This window comes from Symphalangus syndactylus, chromosome 7, assembly GCF_028878055.3.
Source record: "Symphalangus syndactylus isolate Jambi chromosome 7, NHGRI_mSymSyn1-v2.1_pri, whole genome shotgun sequence".
NCBI classification, from domain to species: Eukaryota; Metazoa; Chordata; class Mammalia; order Primates; family Hylobatidae; genus Symphalangus; species Symphalangus syndactylus.
Window position 1 is genome coordinate 131,676,473 of NC_072429.2, and position 22,069 is coordinate 131,698,541.

The window sequence follows — 22,069 nt, forward strand, 5'->3', positions numbered from 1 at the left end:
ACAACATAGTACCTGTAGTTAACAATATGGTATTTATTAATAAGGTAGCTCTCATGTTATGTTCTTACACACACACACACACACACACACACACACACACACACACAGAGACACAGGAACATTTAGGGTATGTTGGATATGTCTATTACCTTGATTGTGGTGATGGAATTCACAGGTGTCTGCATATGTCTAAAGTCATAAAATTGTACACATGAAATATGTGCAGTTCTCTGTATAGCAATTACATCTCAACAAAGCTGTTAAAAAAAAAAAAAAGAGGAGGCTAGCTGATCGAATCAATGTGGAAGTGAGAAAGAGATGGGAACTTCCACGGCTAATTATGTAGTCATGAGTGCCCCTTAACTACAGTCTGGGTAGATGTGGCCGAGACTGTAACAACAGTAAAAAGATGTGCTGTTTCCCAGGGCTGCCCAGTTGAACATAAAGCTTTGCTGCTGAGAGTTGGATGAAATAAAAAATATGTAGAATACTGGAAATTATACACAAAATTTTCTAAAAGAAAAGATGGTATTCAACAGAGAAACCACAAAAAAGTCTTAACATTCAAAAATGATCAAGGAGATTTTTCATCTCTGAAAAGACATGATTTAACCCAAACTCACTTTCCCTAATTGACAGTGAATTTTTTTCTCCAAACTTAATAACAAATAAAAGGATTATAAGGCAAAAAATATTTTATCAAATAGCTCTAGTTGTATTATTGTTGAAGATATCTATTTCATTCTGTTTAACTTGATATCTAAATTTGATGTACTTTACCTCTGTTGGGAAGATTCTGTGTCTTCTAAGCACATCTTCCATATCCTTTTATATAAAAATGGGCATTATTTGCTATAAAGGAAAGCCCAAAGCCACACACAGATGCTGCCATCCCAAAGATATTTATGTGACAGGCATGAGTTCTAGAGAAAGGCATGCACCTCAAGCTCAGGTGACTTGCCTGGAGTCATCCTGCCTTTTCCAGGACTGGAAGAAATAGAGTCCATCCTGTTCAGTCCTCCCTGCGTGAATCCTCTACTCTCCTTCAGTATGACTCACAGGCTCTGGGAACACATCCCGAATTGCAGTATTGGGGCCTGGGTAGCTGCAAAATTCTGTGGCTCAAGAATGAATTGCAACTAATGAGGAAAGGTGTCAACACAGCTGGGAAAGGGGTGAACTGAGGACAAACAAAACAGGCAAAAACATCCTCTTGCCTGAAAAATGAAGCACAAGAAAATCAGGGGAAGTAATGTTTGATTGCATCCATTGCTCAGAGAGAAAACAGCAAAACAATTTAATTTTGATTTCTTCTGGAGTCTTCTAACTAGGCATTTCCAGAGAAAAATAAATTGCTGATAAAAGTCATGGGGCCTTGGGTAAATCTGGAAAGCAAGAAGTCTGGGAAAGATGTGATTACTTTGACAGCAGAGATGAAAGATTTCAAAGTCCTGTGTGTGCCCAGGTTGACTAATTACTGATTTTGGATGGAGGTAGTTTGATTTGTTATATTTAGAGGATATTTGGAAACCATGAGAATTTTAATAAGATACCTCATGCACGTGCAGCATTGCTGTGGTCCAATCACTTTGAAATTGTTTGGACATATTTCAAAGAGACAACGAAGGAAAAACTAGATGTTAATTTCTAAATATGTGAAATACTGTCTTTAGAACAGTGATTCTCAGACTTCAGTCATCCAGGCATTATTTTCCTGATTTTTGCCAAATCCCAGAACCTGCTTGCTCTCAGCCATTTAATATTTTCTTAAGATTGTCTCATTTTACATTTTTACTTTAAAGCAAACTTTGTATCAGTCACGTAAATGCCCTAAACAGAAAATAAAGGTAAAAATAAGTACAATGGAAAATGTAACCTTATTTAATATGTGTGAAATACTGGTGTAGCAGAAAGCTTTGAGCCTGTTCTTGGTTAAGAAGAACTTTGTTAAAACCAAAGAGATTGTAGCAAATGTTAGAGAATCTGACAGCTACCAAGGTTCTAAAGTGAGCCTTGGACTTCTTGGTTTTATCAGAAGGATTGTAAGGGAATTAGAAGAGGAGCCACAACTTCTCTCTTACCGTGTGATTCAACATTCACTGTTGCTATGTGCTAGCAGCATTTCCTACCCTACCCTACACCTTAGAAAACATTGCTTTAGAACAGAGAAGACACTTGCCTTGTTGCTCAAAAAAAAAGCAGGGGAGAATCGATGGATGGACACTCCAAAAGGCACATTAGAGGTGAGCCTGAGTAAGCCATTCCTGGAGCAGCAGTAACCACTGAGAGGAAGAGGCAGCCTCAGAAAATCATGAGTGGGTGGGTTAGGGGATGGGGAGTGGTTGGTCAAAGGGTACAAAATTCCAGTCAGACACGATGAAAAATGTTCTGGAAATCTATCCTATAGCATGGTGACTAGAGTTAATAATAATGTGTTGTATTCTTGAAAAATGCTAGTAGAGGGCCAGGCATGGTGGCTCACGCCTGTAATCCCAGTACATTGGGAAGCTGAGGCGGCCAGATTACTTGAGCTCAGGAGTTTGAGACCAGCCTGGCCAACATGGTGAAACCCCATCTCAACTGAAAATACAAAAACTTAGCCAGGCGTGGTGGCTCATGCCTGTAGTTCCAGATACTCGGGAGGCTGAGGCAGGAGAATTGCTTGAACCCGGGAGGTGGAGGTTGCAGTAAGCCGAGACTGGACCACTGCACCCCAGCCTGGGCAACACAGTGAGACTCTGTCTCAAAAAATAAAATTGCTAAGACAGCAGCTCTTAAATGTTCTCACAACAACAATAACAAACGGTAAGTATATGAGGTGATGGATATGTTAATTAACTTGATTTCACCATTTCACAACGTATACATATATTGAAGCATCACATTGCCCACTTTATCAACAACACCTTAATTAAACATTTTATCAAAATGAAACAAAATAATGAGAGTCCAAAATAGGCATATCCATGGAGATCGAAAGTAGATGAATATTGGTCTTCAGGGGCTGGTGGGGAAGGAGGAGTGACTGCGAGTGAGTATAAGGTTTCTCTTTGAGGCTGATGGAATGTTCTGGAACAGGAAAGCAGTCGTGATTGCATGACCTCCCTGTGACTATACTAAAAAATCACCGAACTGTATATGTTAAGTTGGTAGGTTTTAAGGAACGTGGATTATATCTCAATTAAAAAGTAACGAGAGCTCTGTACTAAGATACTTGTGCCACTCTGCCAGAAAGAGTCAGAGAGATAACTTCTCCTTTGCCTTCTGAGGGAAGATTCCACACATAACACATCTACCAGGGACTACAGAATTCTTGAGTTGACCTCCTTATCAAGCTGTGCTTCATTAGCCAGTTCTTCATATTCTTTTCTTTCATAACACCACATTCTCCTGCTTCCTTGCCTGAGAAACTTTCCCCAAAGAGCTTTTTCCCAGTGTAGTCCGGTGATTAAGAGCCCACGCTCAGACTTTTCTCTTCAAATCCTGGCTATGCGACTTCTTACCTGTGTGGCCTCACATATAGTACCTAAGCTCCCTTAGCTTCTTCCCCTGGAAAATGGGGATAAATAATAATAACTCACTCAGAGGCTTTGCAGATAAGTGATGACGTGACATGCGGCTTTCTTGGAACTGTGCTCGTCCCTAGCACTCACACAATTAGGGATCATTATTACTGGGTCTTCTGTTCAACCTCCTGAATTCCTTTCTTACCGCTCCTTTCTTCTCATTCACTTGTTTTCCATAAGTAGACTTCTTTATTCCAAAAAACTATATTGCTTCTCAGATTGGCTTATGAATCAATGTCTCTAGATCCTTCCTTACTCCTGAACCCCCTTCTTATGTTCCCAAACCTCTACTGGTTATCTATTTCCCATAAGGTATCTCAAATTCAACCCATAAGAAATAAAATTTGTTGTCTGTTTGATGATCCCCATCTGTTCTTTTCTGCCTTTTTAGAGCTAATGTGTATTAAGCAGAATACCAGCCCCTGGCATTCATAAGAGATATTAGAGGTGTGACATTTTTCATGAATTATTGCATTTCATCCTCCCCATTCTATATGCTATTATTTTTCTTATTTTATATATAAGAAGTGGAGGATCAGAGAGGTTAGCTAATAACTTGCCCAAGAACACTCAGATGGGAAAAGCTGGTTCTAGGATTTGAATTCAGGTCCATCCAGTTCAAAAGCTCATTTTCCTTATCACTCTACCACACTATCTTCCAGCCCTTGGTGACTTGCAGAATTTTTTATGCAGTCTCCCAAATTAAATACATCAGTTTTCTTTGATTCTCCCACGTTCTCGCTACTATATTCTATCTATCACCAACCTGTTAATTCTACCTTGGAAAATGTTCTTTAAGTCTCTTCCTTCCTCCCTATTTCCTGCCACTTCCTTAGGATACTGGTTGATTTTAATGCCTCAGAGCTCCCATCCAATCCTCAATTGTGCTACTGCAAAGATAACTTGAAAGTTCGAAATCTGATTGCATCATCACCCTGCTTAAGAGCCATCAAAAAATATTCTTGATTGATTAGATAAAACCCCAAGTCCTCAATATGGCACAAAAGTTTCTTCAAATATCTACGATTAATATTTCTGGCCTCACCCCCCACATCCCTGCTCTTTCCCCTCTCCTCTTCCTGCTTATACACTCTTGTTATTGTGGAAAAGTAGAATCACTCAATTTAAGTAATCCTTTGCTCATATTAAGAACTGTTTCTTCATTTAACAAGCACTTATTGCAGTTTTAAAACTAATCTAGTATTACATGCACACACACACACACACACAGAGGAATATATGTAAAAATTGGTAGAATCTTCATGGCATTGTACCAATGTCCATTTCCTGGTTTTGATAATGTGCTACAGTTGTATAAGTAGTTAACAGTGGGCAAAGCTGGATGAAGCATACATACACTGACCCTCTCTGTACTATTTTTTGTAACATTTTGTGAATCAAAGTTACTGAAAATTTTAAAAAAATGCTCTGTGTGCTTTCTATCTAGGAAGCAGATTAAGAAAAATCGTAGCCATGTAATTGCTACACACTTAAATTAATAGATTATTGCATTCTATGACTGCTCTAGCTTGCTCTTTGGGCCTGCACTATGAGGGACATGATGGATTTCTCTCTGAAAAGGAGAACAAAGTGCTTCCTGGCAGCAGAGCAGAGTCTGGACTTTTAAATCAGATAGACCTAGGTTGAATTCCAACTCTGCTGGTTTTTTTTTTTGTTTTTTTTTTTTGTTTTGTTTTGTTTTGTTTTTTGAGACAGAGTCTCGCTCTGTCACCCAGGCTGGAGTGCAGTGGCGCGATCTCCACTCACTGCAAGAAGCTCTGCCTCCCAGGTTCACGCCATTCTCCTGCCTCAGCTTCCCGAATAGCTGGGACTACAGGCGCCCGCCACCAGGCCTGGCTAATTTTTTGTGTTTTTAGTAGAGACGGGGTTTCACCATGTTAGCCAGGATGGTCTCGATCTCCTGACCTCGTGATCCGCCTGCCTCGGCCTCCCAAAGTGCTGGGATTACAGGAGTGAGCCACTGTGCCCGGCCCCAACTCTGCTGTTTATAAGCTAAATTAACTTGGGTGAGTTCCTTAACCCTGAACTTCAGTTTTATCATAATTATAATAAATATGATAATATGACCTACTTCCTATGAGTTTTGGGGATATTTAAACAAGATAATGTATATAAACAAGCTAATATATTTTAAAAAGACAAAATGTGAAGTGTTCAGCATGTAGTAAGCACCCTTGACTTCTCTTTTTCTCTCACTGCCACGTAGGCAAATCTTGTTGCCTCTACCTGTAAAAGGAATCTGGAATCCTACTTCTCATCACCATTCTGCTATCATCTTAGTTCAAGCTGCCATTATCTCCCACCTGAATCACTCCAACAACCTCTTCACAGGTTTCTTGCTTCTGTTCCTAATACCTGACATCTAATCTGAACCCAGCAGCTGGAATAATTGTTTTAACATGTAAATTGAAACAAGTTATTCCTCAGCTCAGAATCCTCCAGTGGTTTGCCCTCCACTCAGAGTATGAAAGCAAAGCCTTTGAAATGACCCCACAGCTCCCCTTGTCGTTTCCCACTTGCATTCCTGACACACCTTTCAGTTTTTGCCCGACTATGCCCCCTCACTCACTCAGCCCAGTACATGCTCCGAGACTAGAACTTGTATGCCAGCATGTCACTTGCCTGGATTGTTCCTCCCCCAGATACCTACAGAGCTGTTTTGCTTTTGCTTTTAAGCCAATGCTCAAAAGTCCTTCTCAATGAGGCCTTCTCTAACCATTTTATTTACCTTTGCAATCCCCATCACTTCCCCCTTTCTTGTTTCCCATACCACTCACCACTTACTAACATGCTACATAATTTATTTATTGTCTATCTCCTCCTATAGAAATGCAAGTTCCACAAGAGCAAGTCATTTTGTCCATTTTATTCACCACTATGTCCATTGTGTAGGATAATGCCTTGGCACATCGTTGGCCCTCAATAAAATCTTCCAAATGAATGCATAAATGAATTACAGCAGAGTGAGTGACATAAGTAAAGCCACAGATGTGTGGAAGAGCAGGATCCATTCAGGAAACTGAAAGATCAGTGTGATCTGTGTCAATTGCATGTAAGGGAAAGGAAAACGGTGGAGTTGAAGACAAGACCAGCCACACAGACCTTTGACAAGTGCCATTGCACAGGGCTTCTTGCTCCTGAGGGCCTTTTTCTTGGTTTAACAGTTTTTCTTGGTTGGCACTTGAAATTCTTAAGCATTTTTGAACAGGGGGTACTGTATTTTATTCTGCACTGAGCCTAAAAATTATGCAGCCAGTTTGGGTTGGAGAAGTAGGAAATATTCAAAAGGCCTTGTATGCTGTGTTAAGGAACGATGACGAGGCCACATTTATGCCTTAAAAAGGTTAGCCTCGCAGCAGTTTGGAAGATAGAATGGGGAAGCTGGGAATATCACCGCAGCTCATCTCTGCCTAGCCATCCTACTCATCCTTTAAGACCCACTCAGGGCTGGGCATGGTGGCTCACACCTGTAATCCCAGCACTTTGGGAGGCTGAGGTGGGTGGATCACGAGGTCAGGAGATCAAGACCATCCTGGCCAACATGGTGAAACCCTGTCTCTACTAAAAATACAAAAATTAGCCAGGTGTGGTGACACGTGCCTGTAATCTCAGCTACTCGGGAGCTGAGGGAGAAGAATTGCTTGAACCAGGGAGTCGGAGGTTGCAGTGAGCCGAGATCGTGCCACTGCACTCCAGCCTGGGTGACAGAGCGAGACTCTGTCTAGAAAAAACAAAACAAAACAACAACAACAACAAAACACTCAGTTGTTTTCTCCCTCTGAAGCCCTCCCAGCCACCTCTAGGTACAGCTAACATTGCCTCCCCTGCTTAAACCTCTGACATTCTCTCCACATACTACTCTTAAATCTCTCATGCTGTTTCAGGCATTATACTCAAATTATTTGCAAATGTATTTATCTACCTGTTTTAAACCAGGAATTTCTCAAGGTTAGGGTCATGTCTTACTTAGCTTGGAATAGTGTTGTGTTTAGTGCAGTGGCTGGCACATAGCACATACTCAGTGAGTTTGATGAGTGAATGAATAAATGAAAGAATGACTGTTAAATGAGTATATAACATATCGAAGTAGACCTGCAAACCCATTTTTAATTCAGGCCCATTTGTTGATGAAGTGACATGTATTAGTCCGTTTTCAGGCTGCTGATAAAGACATACCCAAGACTGGGCAATTTGCAAAAGAAAGAGGTTTAATGGACTTAGAGTTCCACGTGGCTGGGAAAGCCTCACAGTCATGGCGGAAGGCAAGGAGGATCAAATCACGTCTTACATGGATGGCAGCAGGGAAACAGAGAGCTCGTGCAGGGATACTTCCCCTTATAGAATCATCAGATCTTGTGAGACGTATTCACTACCACGAAAACAGCACGGGAAAGACCTGCCCCCATGATTCAATTACCTCCCACCAGGCCCGTCCCACAACATGTGGGAATTCAAGATGAGATTTGGGTGGGGACACAGCCAAACCATATCGTGACACATGCTCAAATTTCCCCTATTGTTGATAGGACCACAGGGTTACCACTGCCCACTTGGAGATAAAATTTGACTATGGAAAGGAAGACTCAAACTCACCATTTCCATTGCAATGGTCTGTGTCCAACCTCCTGATCCCCTCCAACCAGTTGTCTTCACTTGGAAAAGAGTTGATGTCACCAAAGATACTTCCATGCAGCCAAGATTTGGAGGTACTGAGGTTGAAGAGGGAAGAAAAAGGATGGCGGATTCTCTTTTTCTTTCTAAATATCCTAGAGAGAAATGAAAGCATGGTGAACAATGAATAATAGCTACCTTTAGTTCAAAACTGTGATTTGATGCTCAGAGTACATTTCTACAACCCAAGTCTGCTTGAGAAACAGAAGTTTCTCAAAATTCTACTGTGTGCCAGGTCCTTGGCTCAATGTCAAGAGTATTGAGATAAAAGACAAAACTTTGTGTATGAAAAGTTCACAATGTATTATGGGAGAAAGAAAAAAATAATAATGCATATATAGGTAATGCTTTCCCAGAGTTTATTCTGTGCCAGGCATCTTTCTTAGTGCTTTACATAGATTAACTCACATTATCTTCAGAACAACTCTATGAAATAGATACTATTATTATCCCATTTTTCTGATCAGGAAACTTAGGCACAGATAGGTTAAGTCACTTGGCTGAGGTCATGCAGCTAGTAAGTAACATAGTTGGGATACAAACCCAGAGAGTCTGCCTCCATGGTCTTTGCTTTTGATCTCTATGCTATATAGGAGATATGTGTTCTGAAAGGATTAACTAGAGGCTGCTCTGAGGGCACCAGGAGTGGCAGTGCTAATTGATAATCAAGGGAGTTTTTCTGGGAGAAGTGAGTTCTAAGCTGCATCAGATGATCTGACCTGTTCATTGAGGAACCAGTAAGTCTGATTAGGTCATGCCAAGAAATGAAGCTGGACAGGTAAAAGGAAGGTAGGTAATGATGAACTTCTTACATGATACAAGGGAGTTGGAATTTAGTGTTAGAACAAAGGGAGACCTCTAAAGCATGGCTACAGGGAAGAGATTAGTGATGACATAATTCGGTTTGCATTTCCAAAATTGTTGGTAACAGACGGTGGCTCAGAGGTGCAAGATTGAGGTCAGAGGGGCTAATCGAAGTGCACAGGGGATTCACTGTTGCGTATCTGCCTGTGATGTGTCAAGCCCTGTGCTGAGCACACTGTATTGGCGAAAAATACTGAGGGCCTGAACCAAAGTTAGGTAATGCAAGGTCGAGTGGGACAGCTTTCCCATCACAGGCAAGGTGGGCATGGAAGAGTTTTCCCATCACAAAATTCTGCTCTTTATCTATAGCTGCTATCAGAAGATGCATTTTGAATTGTGCTTTCCCTTGGTGGTTAGGATGAATTACAACAAGCCTTGTGCATTCTTTATCCTGGTGGTTCTCAACCAGGTTGATTTTGGCTGCAGGGAACATCTAGCAGGTTTTGGAGACATTTTATTAATGTTACACCAGGGAAGGAGTGCTCCTGGCAGATGGTGAGAAGAGGCTAGAGATGCCATTAAACATCCTACAATGCACAGGGCAGTTGCCCACAACAAATAATTATTTGGTACAAAATGTGAATAGTGCTACTGTTGAGAAAATCTGCTTTATTTATTTATTTATTTATTTTATTTTTTTTTTTTTTTTGAGACGGAGTCCCACTGTCACCCAGGCTGGAGTGCAGTGGCGCAATCTCGGCTCACTGCAGGCTCCGCCTCCCGGATTCACGCCATTCTCCTGCCTCAGCCTCTCTGAGTAGCTGGGACTACAGGCGCCCGCCACCACGCCCGGCTAATTTTTTTGTAGTTTTAGTAGAGACGGGGTTTCACCGTGGTCTCGATCTCCTGACCTCGTGATCCGCCCGCCTCGGCATCCCAAAGTGCTGGGATTACAGGCGTGAGCCACGGCGCCCAGCGAATCTGCTTTATTTGAACTCTCTCTGTCATAGGTTTCAGGAACGGCAAGTTGAGAAAAATGGTAGAGTTCATGACAATGGAACACATTCTTATGAAAATGAACCAAATTTGAAAGATTCTTGTAGGTTCTAAGATGAGATCATTTAAAATTGAATAAACAGGAATCAGAAATTTTTATTCATTTATTCTTATATTCATTAATTCACTAAACAACTCTTTATTGAGTACCTATTGTGGGATGGGCACTCATCAAATTTGAGAACAAAATGTATGGATGAAACATCTTTAACATCAAGAATATCTATATAATGTGGGCTGGAGTTAAAAGTGGTGTTTCAAAACTGATTCTCTAAAGTCAGACCATCTGAACTGGAATCCTATTTCCACCTAATAGCCCTCTGAGCTTAGGAAAATTACTTAACCTCTCTTAAAATATGTTTCACCTTTGTGAAATGGAAATGACAGTAATAAAATCTATGTCATAAGATTCCAGAGCAGGAGTTTGGAATCAAATGGTAGTATATATCCAAAACAGTTGAGATAGTCCCTAGCACACAGAAAGCAATCAATAAATTTATTTTTTATAACAAATATTGGCAGTCATGTAAGGCGAAATGAGAAGAAAGAAAATGGAGTAAAACTTTCCTGAAGGAGGGTACCTAACCAATGTAAGAAAACCACCTTGCAGTAGCCTGGCCTGGAGAATGTACTGGAAGGTAGGTAATCCAGGAGGCATCAGAATACTAAGATAACCATGGTAGAAATCTAAACAGCAGGTGATGATGACCTGAATGAAGAAAATAGCTATGGGAAGAAAGACAAGAGGAACAATTCAAAATAATTTTAGGAAATAGATTCATTTGGTTTTCACATTTGTGGTGGAAACAATAAACTTCTCACCAAATACACTGTACCTAGACACACAACTGAACTACATCTTTCTGCTCCCTTGCCATTAGGTGTGGTCATGAGTCTAAGGTCTCCTCAGTGGAATGTGAGTGGAAGCGATCTGTGCCATTTATGGGCTGGAGACTTGGGGAAAGTAGGTCTTCCTTCAGCTCACATTCTTTCTACTTTTACCAGTTGGCTCCAGGCAATTCCACCATGGCACAGCCTCTACAAGGCTCGCATGTTCAGCAGATGCATATGATGAAAGAAATCTGGGTCTCTGAGTCTCTGCTTCAAGGTGGGTCACCAGTTAAGCTAGAACACTCATGCTGGACAATTACATGAGCAAGAAATATCTGGGCCCGTCACAGCGGTTCACACCTGTAATCTCGGCACTTTGGGAGTTTGAGGCGGGCGGATCACAAGGTCAGGAGACCGAGACCATCCTGGCCAACATGGTGAAACCCCATCTCCACTAAAAATACAAAAATTAGCTGGACATGGTGGTGCATGCCTGTAATCCCAGCTACTTGGGAGGCTGAGGCAGAAGAGTTGCTTGAACCAGGGAGTCGGAGGTTGCAGTGAGCAGAGATAGCGCCACTGTACTCCAGCCTGGCGAAAGAGCGAGACTCCATCTCAAAAAAAAAAAAAAAGAAAAGAAAAAGAAATAAAATCCGGTTTGTTTGAATCATTACATATTTAGATCTATAGATTACTACCTATACCATCTTATCCTGACCGACTGACTAAAAGGGATGTATGAATAAAAAGGTCGAGTCTAGAGAGACTCACAACAGAGGATAAATGGTGCTTCTTTTCATTGCAATAGAAATCATGTGAGAAACATTTTGAAAGGAAGGTGACCTTTTCTATTTTGGACATACTGGGTTTGAGATGCCTATAGGAAATCCCTCCCTCCCTCATCAACAAGGGTAGAGTGTATTTCCCTGACCCTTATTACAACTTGCCCATATAAGTTGAATTGACCAATGAGATGGTAGCAGATTGATGCACACAGAGGCTTGAAATGTATCTGCTGTTGGGGTATGTCCTCTTGCATTTATGTAATTACAATGGAAAGAACATATTTCTGCAGTCCAGTGGTCTCAAGGGAATGACCTATATAATGCATACTTGATTCCAACTGAAGCCAACCTCAACCTAGTTCAGACTAAATCAACCTACTCCAACTGACTTCCAAACATGTGTGGACTCTTTGTTTTATATCATTAAGATTTCATAGTTATTTGTTACACAGCTTTATTGTGTCAATAGCTAACTGATACAGTCAGCATATGGGTGGTTTCGAAGCAAAAGAAAATGAATGTGATTATCCGAATTTACCAATCCAAAGTGAACTCATCCATCTTCTTTCCTCAGACATGTCCATCCTTTCTTTCTGATCTTGGTAAATGGTCCTACCATACATCCAGCTGACAGAACCCGAGTCCTAAGATTCATGCAAGTGTTCTTCCTTTGTTGGACCTCCCACATCTTTGGATGATGCAGATTCCACCCCTTTACCATTTACCATTCTTTTTATCTATTTCCCCATCCTTACTCTTTCATCATTGCTACCACAACTTGCTTTTAATCTGTGGATACCTTGCCTTCATTTTTCCTATTGTACTCAGTGTCTACTCATATTCACACACATCCAACTACCCATCCTTTCCATAGCAGTCACTATTATCTTTCTAAGAATAAATCTGATAATTTATCAATGGCCCCTCTTTATCTATAGAGTACTGCCCAAACTTCTTAGCCTTAAATTTAACATCTTTCATCCAGCCCCTGATCCTGTGCTCAGTCTTCTTTCTTACAAAACACCCCTTCCAACACTAAGTTTATTCCTACCAAACTATTTGCTATTCCCCAAGTTTTACCAGGGTCTCTCAGAACCCCAGGCCTGTGCCATCTTTCCAGAAGTCCTCTTTCCTACTTTTATTTTAACTAACATCCTACATTTTCAAGACTTAAATCAGCCATCACCACCACTAGTGAGTTTATTTTTACCTATTCCCCAACTAAAATGGATCTCCTTTCTTTTATCCCTTCACTGCACCCTGACAGGTTTCTATCCTGGCATCCGTATTATTTCATTGCTTTCATTTGTTTCCATGCTGGCTATGCCTATTCTCTCTTACCCTTTGTATTTCCACAGTCTGGAGCAATAATGGGCTTCTTATAAAAGACGGGTGAATAAATGAATGAGTGAACAATTAATGGATGGATTGACCTGCTGACAGGTCCCCTCTTACCCTTTGTATTTCCACAGTCTGGAGCAGTAATGGGCTCCTTATAAAAGATAGTTGAGTGAATAAATGAATGAATGAACAATTAATGGATGGATTGGATTTCAGATTTCTTTCTGTAATATGCTCTACTTACCTAACTAAGTTCTCTTTGTACATAACACTGGTCTGGGATGGGTTCAGAGTAATGTTGCCATCTTTGTCACACAGGAAGCTGTCTTCGGTCCAAATATAGTAGCCATTGGTGAGGAGTCTGGGACTTCGGCGACAGGTATAGTGGGAGCCTGTCAGGGGATCTATGGATCTGCATTCAAAAGAATGGTCACCATCCAGGGAATCACGGGTGAAACTAAGAAGGAAAAGGGAACGCACTTTAAATCTCTATTCAGTACATCCAGTCCCAAATAAACCATGTCTTATCACTGTGAAGGAAAATAACATCTTTGAATCCATGACTGTCAATTACTTCTGCAACCATTAGGAATGTCACTCTTAACCTTCTGGGCTTCATCTCCTCACCTGTGACAGCACTGAACTACAGAACCTTTAGCGCTACTTTTTGTTTTAAACTTCATTGAAAACACGATGGCTAATCACTTTCCTCACCATATGATGAACCTACGTTTGATGTTAGTCTATTGTATTTTTTTGGGTGAGATGTTGGAAGCTCAAAATCGCCTGTACTATCTAACTTTGAATAGCCCTCCAGTTGCCAGATCTTTAATCTTGCCACTGTAATAGAGACATTATAACTATGTAGCCACCAGAAACAGGGTGAACATGCAGTCAAAATGATCATTTTTGGCCTTTGCAAATTTCCCTCCAGGTTGGCTGTACAAATGGGCACATGGTTACCTTCCCTGATTTGGTATCCAGGGAAGCCCCATAATTCCTTGAGTAAATCTATATGTGTCTTAGTTTTAAAAAACAATCACATTGAGTTGGGTGTGGTGGCATGTGCCTATAGTCCCAGCTACTCAGAAGGCTAAGGAAGGAGGATCCCTTTAGCCCAGGAAGTTCAAAGCTGCAGTGTGCTATTCATGCCTGTGAATAGCCACTGCACTCCAGCCTGGGCACCACAGCAAAGACCCTGTATCTAAAGGAAGGAAGAAGAGAGAGAGAAAAAAAGAAGGAAAGAGAGAAGGAAGGAAAGGAAGAAAGGAAGGAAGGAAGGAAGGAAGGAAGGAAGGAAGGAAGGAAGGAAGGAAGAAAGGAATCACATGGCCCTATAATTGAAAGGCAACCAAATTATTATGAAAATGCTTCATAAACGTAACATTTCTTGAGGTGAGGTTTGGTGGAAGCCTGGTGACAACACTAATAGAGCCATATTGGAGAAAAGAAAATGTTATGTGTTCTTTCTTCAAAACTGCTTGTTTTTTTTCCCTCTTTTCTTCCTTAAAAATTATTTTTCTTTGTCCTAAACCCCAACTAATCTCACTGTGATTTTTGTGTATGTATGTCCACCTCAGTAATTATTTTATACATTACTGGAGGGCAGATACTGTGAGCCTAAAAAATATTCGGTATGTAAATAAACTCAATGCCAGTTACTGAATGAAATCACCTGACAGGCTATGGAAATCTGGTAAAATCTATGAAAATATATGTTGTCTGAATATATTTGAACTCTTGGGGTGGTTTTGTGTTAATCAATTAACAGCACTGATAGTATAATAGCTCTCGTGTGCTCTTTACCTTGATGTTTTCAGTAATTTCTACATATTATGTATTCCACTTAATTGCATAAATTGGGACCATATGCTTCCAGAAAATCGCAGATTCTAAGAATCAGAAGGAGTTTTGGCGGTCATGTCTGCAGCCCCACCAAATTCTACTTGTCCCATCTGCTGTATTTCCGACAAACATTGTCCCATCTCTGCATGCACACCTTCAGTAAGAAGGACCCCACACTTACTAAGCACCCCCACAACCCTTCACTGAACAAATATGGACTGTAGCATAGTGGACAAGACAGAGAATTTGAAGTCAATCCCCCTCTAAGCCCATAATTCCAACTCTGTCATTGCTTAGGTGAGTAACATTAATCCAGTCACTTAGCCTCTTAGACTGTTTCCTTATCTGTAAAACAAGAAAAAAAATCTCCGTTATCGGGTTATCTTAATAATTAAATAATGAAATAAATGGTCTGTGCTTAGCACCTAGTATGGGCTTAATAAATGTTCACTTCCTCCCTTCTTTTCTTTCCCTTCCTTTTCTGTTCCTTCTATCTTCCATTTGAGATCTATTCAGCTATTTAAAGAGAGTTTCCATGTCCTCCCTGGGTCCTCGCTTCTTCATACTAAAAGTCCTCCAGTTCATTTAATTCATCTTTATACGACATGATGTAGTTTTGATCCCTTAGCTATCATAGTTTGATGGTTTTTCTCTGAGTATTCTCCACTTTTTAGAGTTCCTCTTAAATATCATGCCAACCATAGAACCCAGCCCTTCGGGTGTGTCTGCCCAAGGGATATAGGGACTATCACCTCCCTCATTATAGAATCCATGTCTTTAGCAATGAAGCTTAAGTCACATTAGCTTGATTCTTTTTTTTTCCCTCCAGTTACCAACATATTATCACACTATCAGATAGACTATCAAGTCTACGGCCATACCACCCTGAACGTGCCTGATCTCATCTAAATAAACTATCAATTTCTAGTCTTTTTCCTGTATATTTAGAAGTACCTTTCCTCTCTTAGACTTTTGGATCAATTTTATATTATAAGGCCAATATATAATTAAGACTTTGCAGATAGAGCTAGGTTTATACCCTTGGTTTCAATCCTGGCTCTACGTCTTGCTAATTATTCTTTCCAAGGCTTAGTTGTTTTTCTTTGTTTGTTTGTTTATTTTTTAACAAACGTGAATCTGTGCAGTAAAGATCACCCAAAATAAATCTCATAGATTTCTATAAATATTTAATGTCATAATTTAATGGAGGTTGTTAATGCCTATGCTTTCCATTGCCTAAGGGTGGTAAGCTAAATATGTTGGCTACTATTTGAATGGCTGTTCATTTTGTGCTGTTAGAATTTTGAGGGATTCTGATTATGTTACACAATACTTTTAATATATTTACATGATGTCATACAAATATGTTATCCCTGGAATCTATATGTCCTCAATCCAAATCATTGATAAAAATATTGAATAGTACGGGTAGAAATCTGAGACTTTGGAAACATCAAAAGGGACTATTTCCAGACATGCACTGACCCACTTTAACAGCACATTTTGGTTCTTGTTACCCCTATTAATAAATGCAAAAATGGAGGCTCCAGTAGGTTAAGTTCATTATTCAATAACTGAGGGCTTACAAGTGGGAGAGGCAAGGTAAAAATCTAGATCTTTTTTTCTCCTACTCTAGTGCTCTTTCTTTTACATCCTTTTGCCTCCGTGAGAATTAATGGGGCAACTATATGGTGCTGGACACTTAGGAGGTTTCAGAGTTCTGGATCTGTATTTCTATCCGCACTCTAATTTCCAAGCCTTCAACATTCAACAGTTATCTACTGTAGCCTCTCTAATCCCCTGGCATCTTTCCTTTATAATGCCCCTACCTTTATCTATCCTCTCTTGATTGTAAACAAAATGAAGACACTCTTCCAACACCTAGATTATAGCTAAAAAAAAAAAAAGAATCCTTCTGAACAATATCAAACCTTTACAGCAGATAACAAAATTATCTCTAGATCTTGACTCTTGCTTCATTCTGCTCTAATAAACTTAGTAGCGGATTTGTTTTTAGCAGGTCCTTTCCAACTGGTTTCTAAAGTCCATCCCACAGCAAAGCCCAGCAACAAGCCCGACTGCCCAAAGACAAAGCCCTTTCTTTTCTTGTGAGGTTACTGACTAGGCCTTAGAAGAGCCTAAATCATGCCTCCTAGGATAGGACAAAGACTGGTTGGTGAAAGGACAAATATCATTAGCACTATTAAAAAATGTTAGATAATTACACACTGATAGATTAGAAAACATCTGTCATCCTTCTACACATCTGCCTCATGCTCTACTGAATTTCTGATATTTTTACATTTAAAAGCTTATATACAATGAATATATGCACTTAGCCCTGTAATAAAATACTGTTTCAAAGTAATGTGAGTTATTGAACACTTAGCAGGAGCCTGGCCCCCTACTTTGCCCTTTATCTACCCTTCACACATCTCTAAAGGCTAAGTATCATTATTATCCTCATCATATAGCAGCAAAAATGATTTACAAAAACAGCAATTACTTGGATATTTTACATAGCTAGTAAGTGGCAGAGCTATGATATGAACCCTAGTCTATCTGACTCTAAAACATGGATTCTTTCCACATATGCCTCTGTTCATATTGATTCGTTTGGTAGTATCAGGAGGCCTACAATTTACAAGAAGGAGCAGGTCCTAAAATGAATATATGATCTCTTTATGCTATAGGCACATTTCATGATGCTAGGGGAAACATCAACTGATGTCTGTATGAGGAATAAGAGACAGTCAGAGAGGCATTAAAAAAAGAAAGAAAAAAGACTCCCTTGTAGTACTTCAAGAAAATGGTAGACTCCACATGTTTTGGTAGAGCATAAAATTCGGCCATTGGTATGGAATTCTGTTGCTCTCGTAAAATAAGATAGGAAAGCATATTTAAAAAGACATGAGATTGAGAAAAAGTAACCATTCATCAGTATTCAATAATAATAATAATTATTATTATTTTGAGACTCACTCTGTTGCCCGGGCTGGAGTGCAGTGGTGCAGTCTTGGCTCACTGCAACCTCTGCCTCCCAGGTTCAAGTGATTCTCCCACCTCAGCCTCCCGAGTAGCTGGGATTACAGGCACACAACACCACGACTATTTTTAGTAGAGACAAGGTTTCACCATGTTTTACCCAGGCTGGTCTCAAACTCCTGACCTCAAGTGATCCACCCACTTCGGCCTCCGAAAATACTGGGATTACAGGCGTGAGCCACCATGCCCAGTGAAGAATGATTTTTTTTTTTTTCAGACAAGTCTCGTTCTGTCGCCCAGGTTGGAGTGTGTGTGGTGGCGCAATCTCCGCTCACTGCAAGCTCCGCCTCCCAGGTTCACGTCATTCTCCCGCCTCAGCCTCTCAAGTAGCTGGGACTACAGGGGCCTGCCACCATGCCGCGCTGATTTTTTTTTTTTTTTTTTTTTTTTTTTTGTATTTTTAGTGGAGACGGGGTTTCACCGTGTTAGCCAGGATGGTCTCCATCTCTTGACCTCGTGATCTGCCTGCCTCGGCCTCCCAAAGTGCTGGGATTACAGGCCTGAGCCACCACGCCCGGCCAGAATGATTATTTTTTAAAAGAAGCCCCATAGTATACCTTGGGAAAATGCACGTGGGAGACAGCTCTCCAGCATATTCTCTTTCCGACCTGGAAGAACCTGCATAAACAAATGAGAGAGAAGTAGAATGTATCATACCAGATCAACAGTTACATATTTCGATACATGTATCAATATGTATAATTGCAAACAGTGGAGGCATGTAACAAGATGCGAATAGCTGATGTCCCAGCTTCAGCAGGAAGACTCCACTAATGCAGGTACCCTTATCACCAGGGCTCTACCGGAGGCAAGACATAAACTAGAGGCTTCTATCTTCAGTTCCTTCTCCCACATAACACTCTAGAAGTTCCGGGCGCAGTGGCTCACTCCTGTAATCTCAGAATTTGGGAGGCCGAGAGGGCGGATCACGAGGTCAGGAGATCTAGACCATCCTGGCTAACACGGTGACACCCCGTCTCTACTAAAATATACAAAAAATTAGCAGGGCATGGTGGTGGGCACCTGTAGTCCCAGCTACTCGGGAGGCTGAGGCAGGAGAATGGCGTGAACCTGGGAGGCAGAGCTTGCAGCAAGCTGAGATCGCACCACTGCACTCCAGCCTGGGCGACAGAGCGAGACTCTGTCTCAAAAAAAAAAAATTCCTTAGTGCAGAATGAGGCAATAATAAATCATTCGCATCAAACTGAGCTCATGTAGGGATGGGAAAAACGTCTTGTGTGAAGTGGGAGAAAACTCAAATCAATTACCCAATGTGTTGGTTATTGCAGCTTACTCAGTAATCTGAGGAATTCAGTCATTGTTCTAGACTCTCCCTCATTAGCGCATATTAAGACACTTCTACTGTAAAATAATGAGCAAAAGACATTAGTGGGGAAGAAATAAAGTTTTGTTTTGTTTTATATAAAATTTTCCAATGTATAAAGACTGTGAGTATTCTTAATTATAGAAACATCATCCATTCGTTCATTCCAGTTTAACCAAAGGCGTGGCAACAGACTTTACTTGGGGAAAGTTGGAGTTGATTAATATTCTAAACTCTAAAGCAGAATTTTATCGTGTGCAGAGATGGTGTCAATAATCCCAACAGACAAGCTTAGTGAAATTTGATTCCATTATGGACAATTAGTATCTAGGACAAAGAAAGAAATTTAGACTTTCAGATTGGGTTGGTTGATTTGTAAGGAGAAAACTGTGGGTGTGTGAGGGAGAGTTAGAAGTGGGGTTTTGGGAGAAAATAACAAGAGGAAGGAAGAAACTTGAAACTACTACCGTTTTAACAGCGCCCTTATTTTCTGCAAGTAGCTATCAAAATCATTCAGCATTTTTTATACACAAACAGTTTTGCATCTTAATAGTAGCTGATAAACAATCTCCTTTCACATTTATGCACAGGCATCTAAAAAAAAACGGTGATTTTTTTTTTCTACTAGAAGGAAAAATACCACATTTCTTTCAAGGAAAAAAATGAAGTCAAAATCATTGCCAAAGTGAACACTGGCATTTAAGAAGCACAAGCTACTGACAGATGGTTAATGGTCTGAGTATCAGCAAAATCAAAGCAAGGAAATTGCTAAAAGGAGTCTAATCGTTCAAAAGATAATTGCGTATCACAGTTCTTCTACATTTACTTGCTACTGGTGTTGACATCAGTTGAGATATTCGGTACATCTTGGGAAGGCCGCTTGCTCAAACTTCACAGATTCTCTGCAAAAGACGTTAAAAAAAGGTGGACTATATATTAAAAATAGAAAAATTATGCCAAAACAGATGGCATCTACTAATTGCACTAGTCGGATTTGTTTACAGAAATAATACAGAGATACAGAATTGAAGGTAGGAGACCAGATTGAAGACACAACTTCTCTAAAGTTTTGTCTGCCTCTATGACTTTGAACGTTTTCCATTAGCCTCACTCAGTGCATCTCAATAACCTTTTTCTGTAAATAAGAACCACACTTTATTTGGAAAATCTAGACTTAAAAAGGTTGATTTGTAATCCAAAGAAAATAATGAAAGTGAGGTATTTGATTAAGAAATCTTAATAAAATGACTGGTTCTAACAGTCATTTAGCCCCCAAACAAACTTATGTGTATTTTAATCATCTGACACAAATCAACTTCATTATCAAATTTCAAACGGTGCTTGGAGATTGGTGTCTGTCTTTTGCCCAACAACTTGAACCATGGACAGGTAGTCACAGCGAGTGTTTTTTAATAGTTTTTATCAGCCTGGACATTTCTAAACAGCATAACTAACATTGCACTAAAGATAGCATACCACTAGGAAGATTTTAGAACTTAGTTCCCATGAAGACATAATTTAATTTCTCGATTATGAATTAAAAACATATCAAAGTATGTAAATTATGCAAACTTTGATCATTTACTGTTCATCAAATAGAACCAACTTCTGTTGACTATGAAACTTTGTATATAGTATCACTATCCTAATTGCTTTATAAGGTAGGAGTAAATTCTTTTCTGATTCACCACCTGTGGCCACATTTTGTAACATGAGAACTAGTAATGGATTGTTTTTGTAGCTGTAACACAATCAATCAAACCAGGCTAATTCTACAGCTTCAAGTTGAATATTTCAATAAATTATATACAAAACCTATTAGGAAAATATAAACCTGGTTTATAGACACCTGTAAAGATGTCCAGAGAACTTTCTGGCCTTCCTTGGAAGATTTCTAAATCAAAGCACACATTTACAAATTTCATTTGTTTGGGATATAAAATAATCCCAATGTAATGTAATATATTAGTATGTTACTTGTTCTTTTAGTTTTTGATCAATATTGTATGGATATGCCCGGCCCAAATTACCTTATTTTAGTGTTCCCCAAGTATTAAGCTTAATTTTAAGCCTATAAATCCTGCAGCAAAAGCAAGGTCTTATTGCTCTATCTCACAAGTGCTTAGAAGAATCTACAGGCAGTACACTGACATTCAATAGAAAATTAGTAACAGTAGAAAAAAAAAAACTCTTCAGTTACAGATCTAAAACTTTTCAAGAAACAGAATCTGCCAGTTCCATCAAAGCAACACATCTATTCTGAAAAATAATGTGTGCATACATGTTCCTTCCAAAGGGAGTTCCCAGCCTCTTCTTCCAGTTGACAAAGGACAAAATTATTACTGAAATACGAAGCTTCCTGTGGTTGACAGTGGAAAAATTGAGGACAGAGCAGTTCCTCAGCTGAAAAATGTCTGAATGTCAACAGGTGCAGAAGTCTCTTAATAAAGGGAATCCCACCCTACCTTCTTCTCACAGATGCCCACGCACATTGCTGTGCACAGGTGCTTGCAGAGAAGTTTTGTCTTCAGCAGCCTCTTGTTCTCTTGTCTGTTTCCTGGTATAAATGAGTGTATAGTTCTTGGGAAAGTCAGTCTTACAACTTCTCTTGTTTTCTTTTGAAAACAGCCTGCGTAACCAGAGGCAAAGAAGCAGAATGAGGTCACACTTCCTGTTGGGCTCACATCAGTGGCATTCACACAGAGGAGTGTGCTGAAGGTTTCAAAGAGTTTCCTGGGCCAGCAGCAGGGAATGTGCAGCCCGTGTGTCAGGCCAGCTGG

General features: G+C 40.0%; 1 protein-coding gene across 9 annotated transcripts in view; it reads right to left on the minus strand.

The window, feature by feature from the left end:
• TMEM71 (transmembrane protein 71) overlaps positions 1 to 21,861 on the minus strand; it is a 50,062-nt gene extending 28,201 nt beyond the window's left edge. For 5 of the 9 annotated variants that reach the window (XM_055287292.1, XM_055287301.1, XM_055287299.1 and 2 more), the window contains exons 1-5: positions 21,755 to 21,861; positions 20,116 to 20,191; positions 18,523 to 18,583; positions 13,320 to 13,532; positions 8,181 to 8,353 (exon numbers count right to left, since the gene is read on the minus strand). In XM_055287292.1, the coding sequence (XP_055143267.1) occupies positions 8,181 to 8,353; positions 13,320 to 13,532; positions 18,523 to 18,583; positions 20,116 to 20,155 (487 nt within the window). In that variant the 5' untranslated portion in view covers positions 20,156 to 20,191; positions 21,755 to 21,861. Of the gene's footprint in view, positions 1 to 8,180; positions 8,354 to 13,319; positions 13,533 to 18,522; positions 18,584 to 20,109; positions 20,192 to 21,754 lie in introns of all 9 variants that reach the window. The other 4 variants (XM_055287296.1, XM_055287295.1, XM_055287300.1 and 1 more) reach the window with 3 other exon arrangements.
• Positions 21,862 to 22,069: the final 208 nt, after the last annotated feature.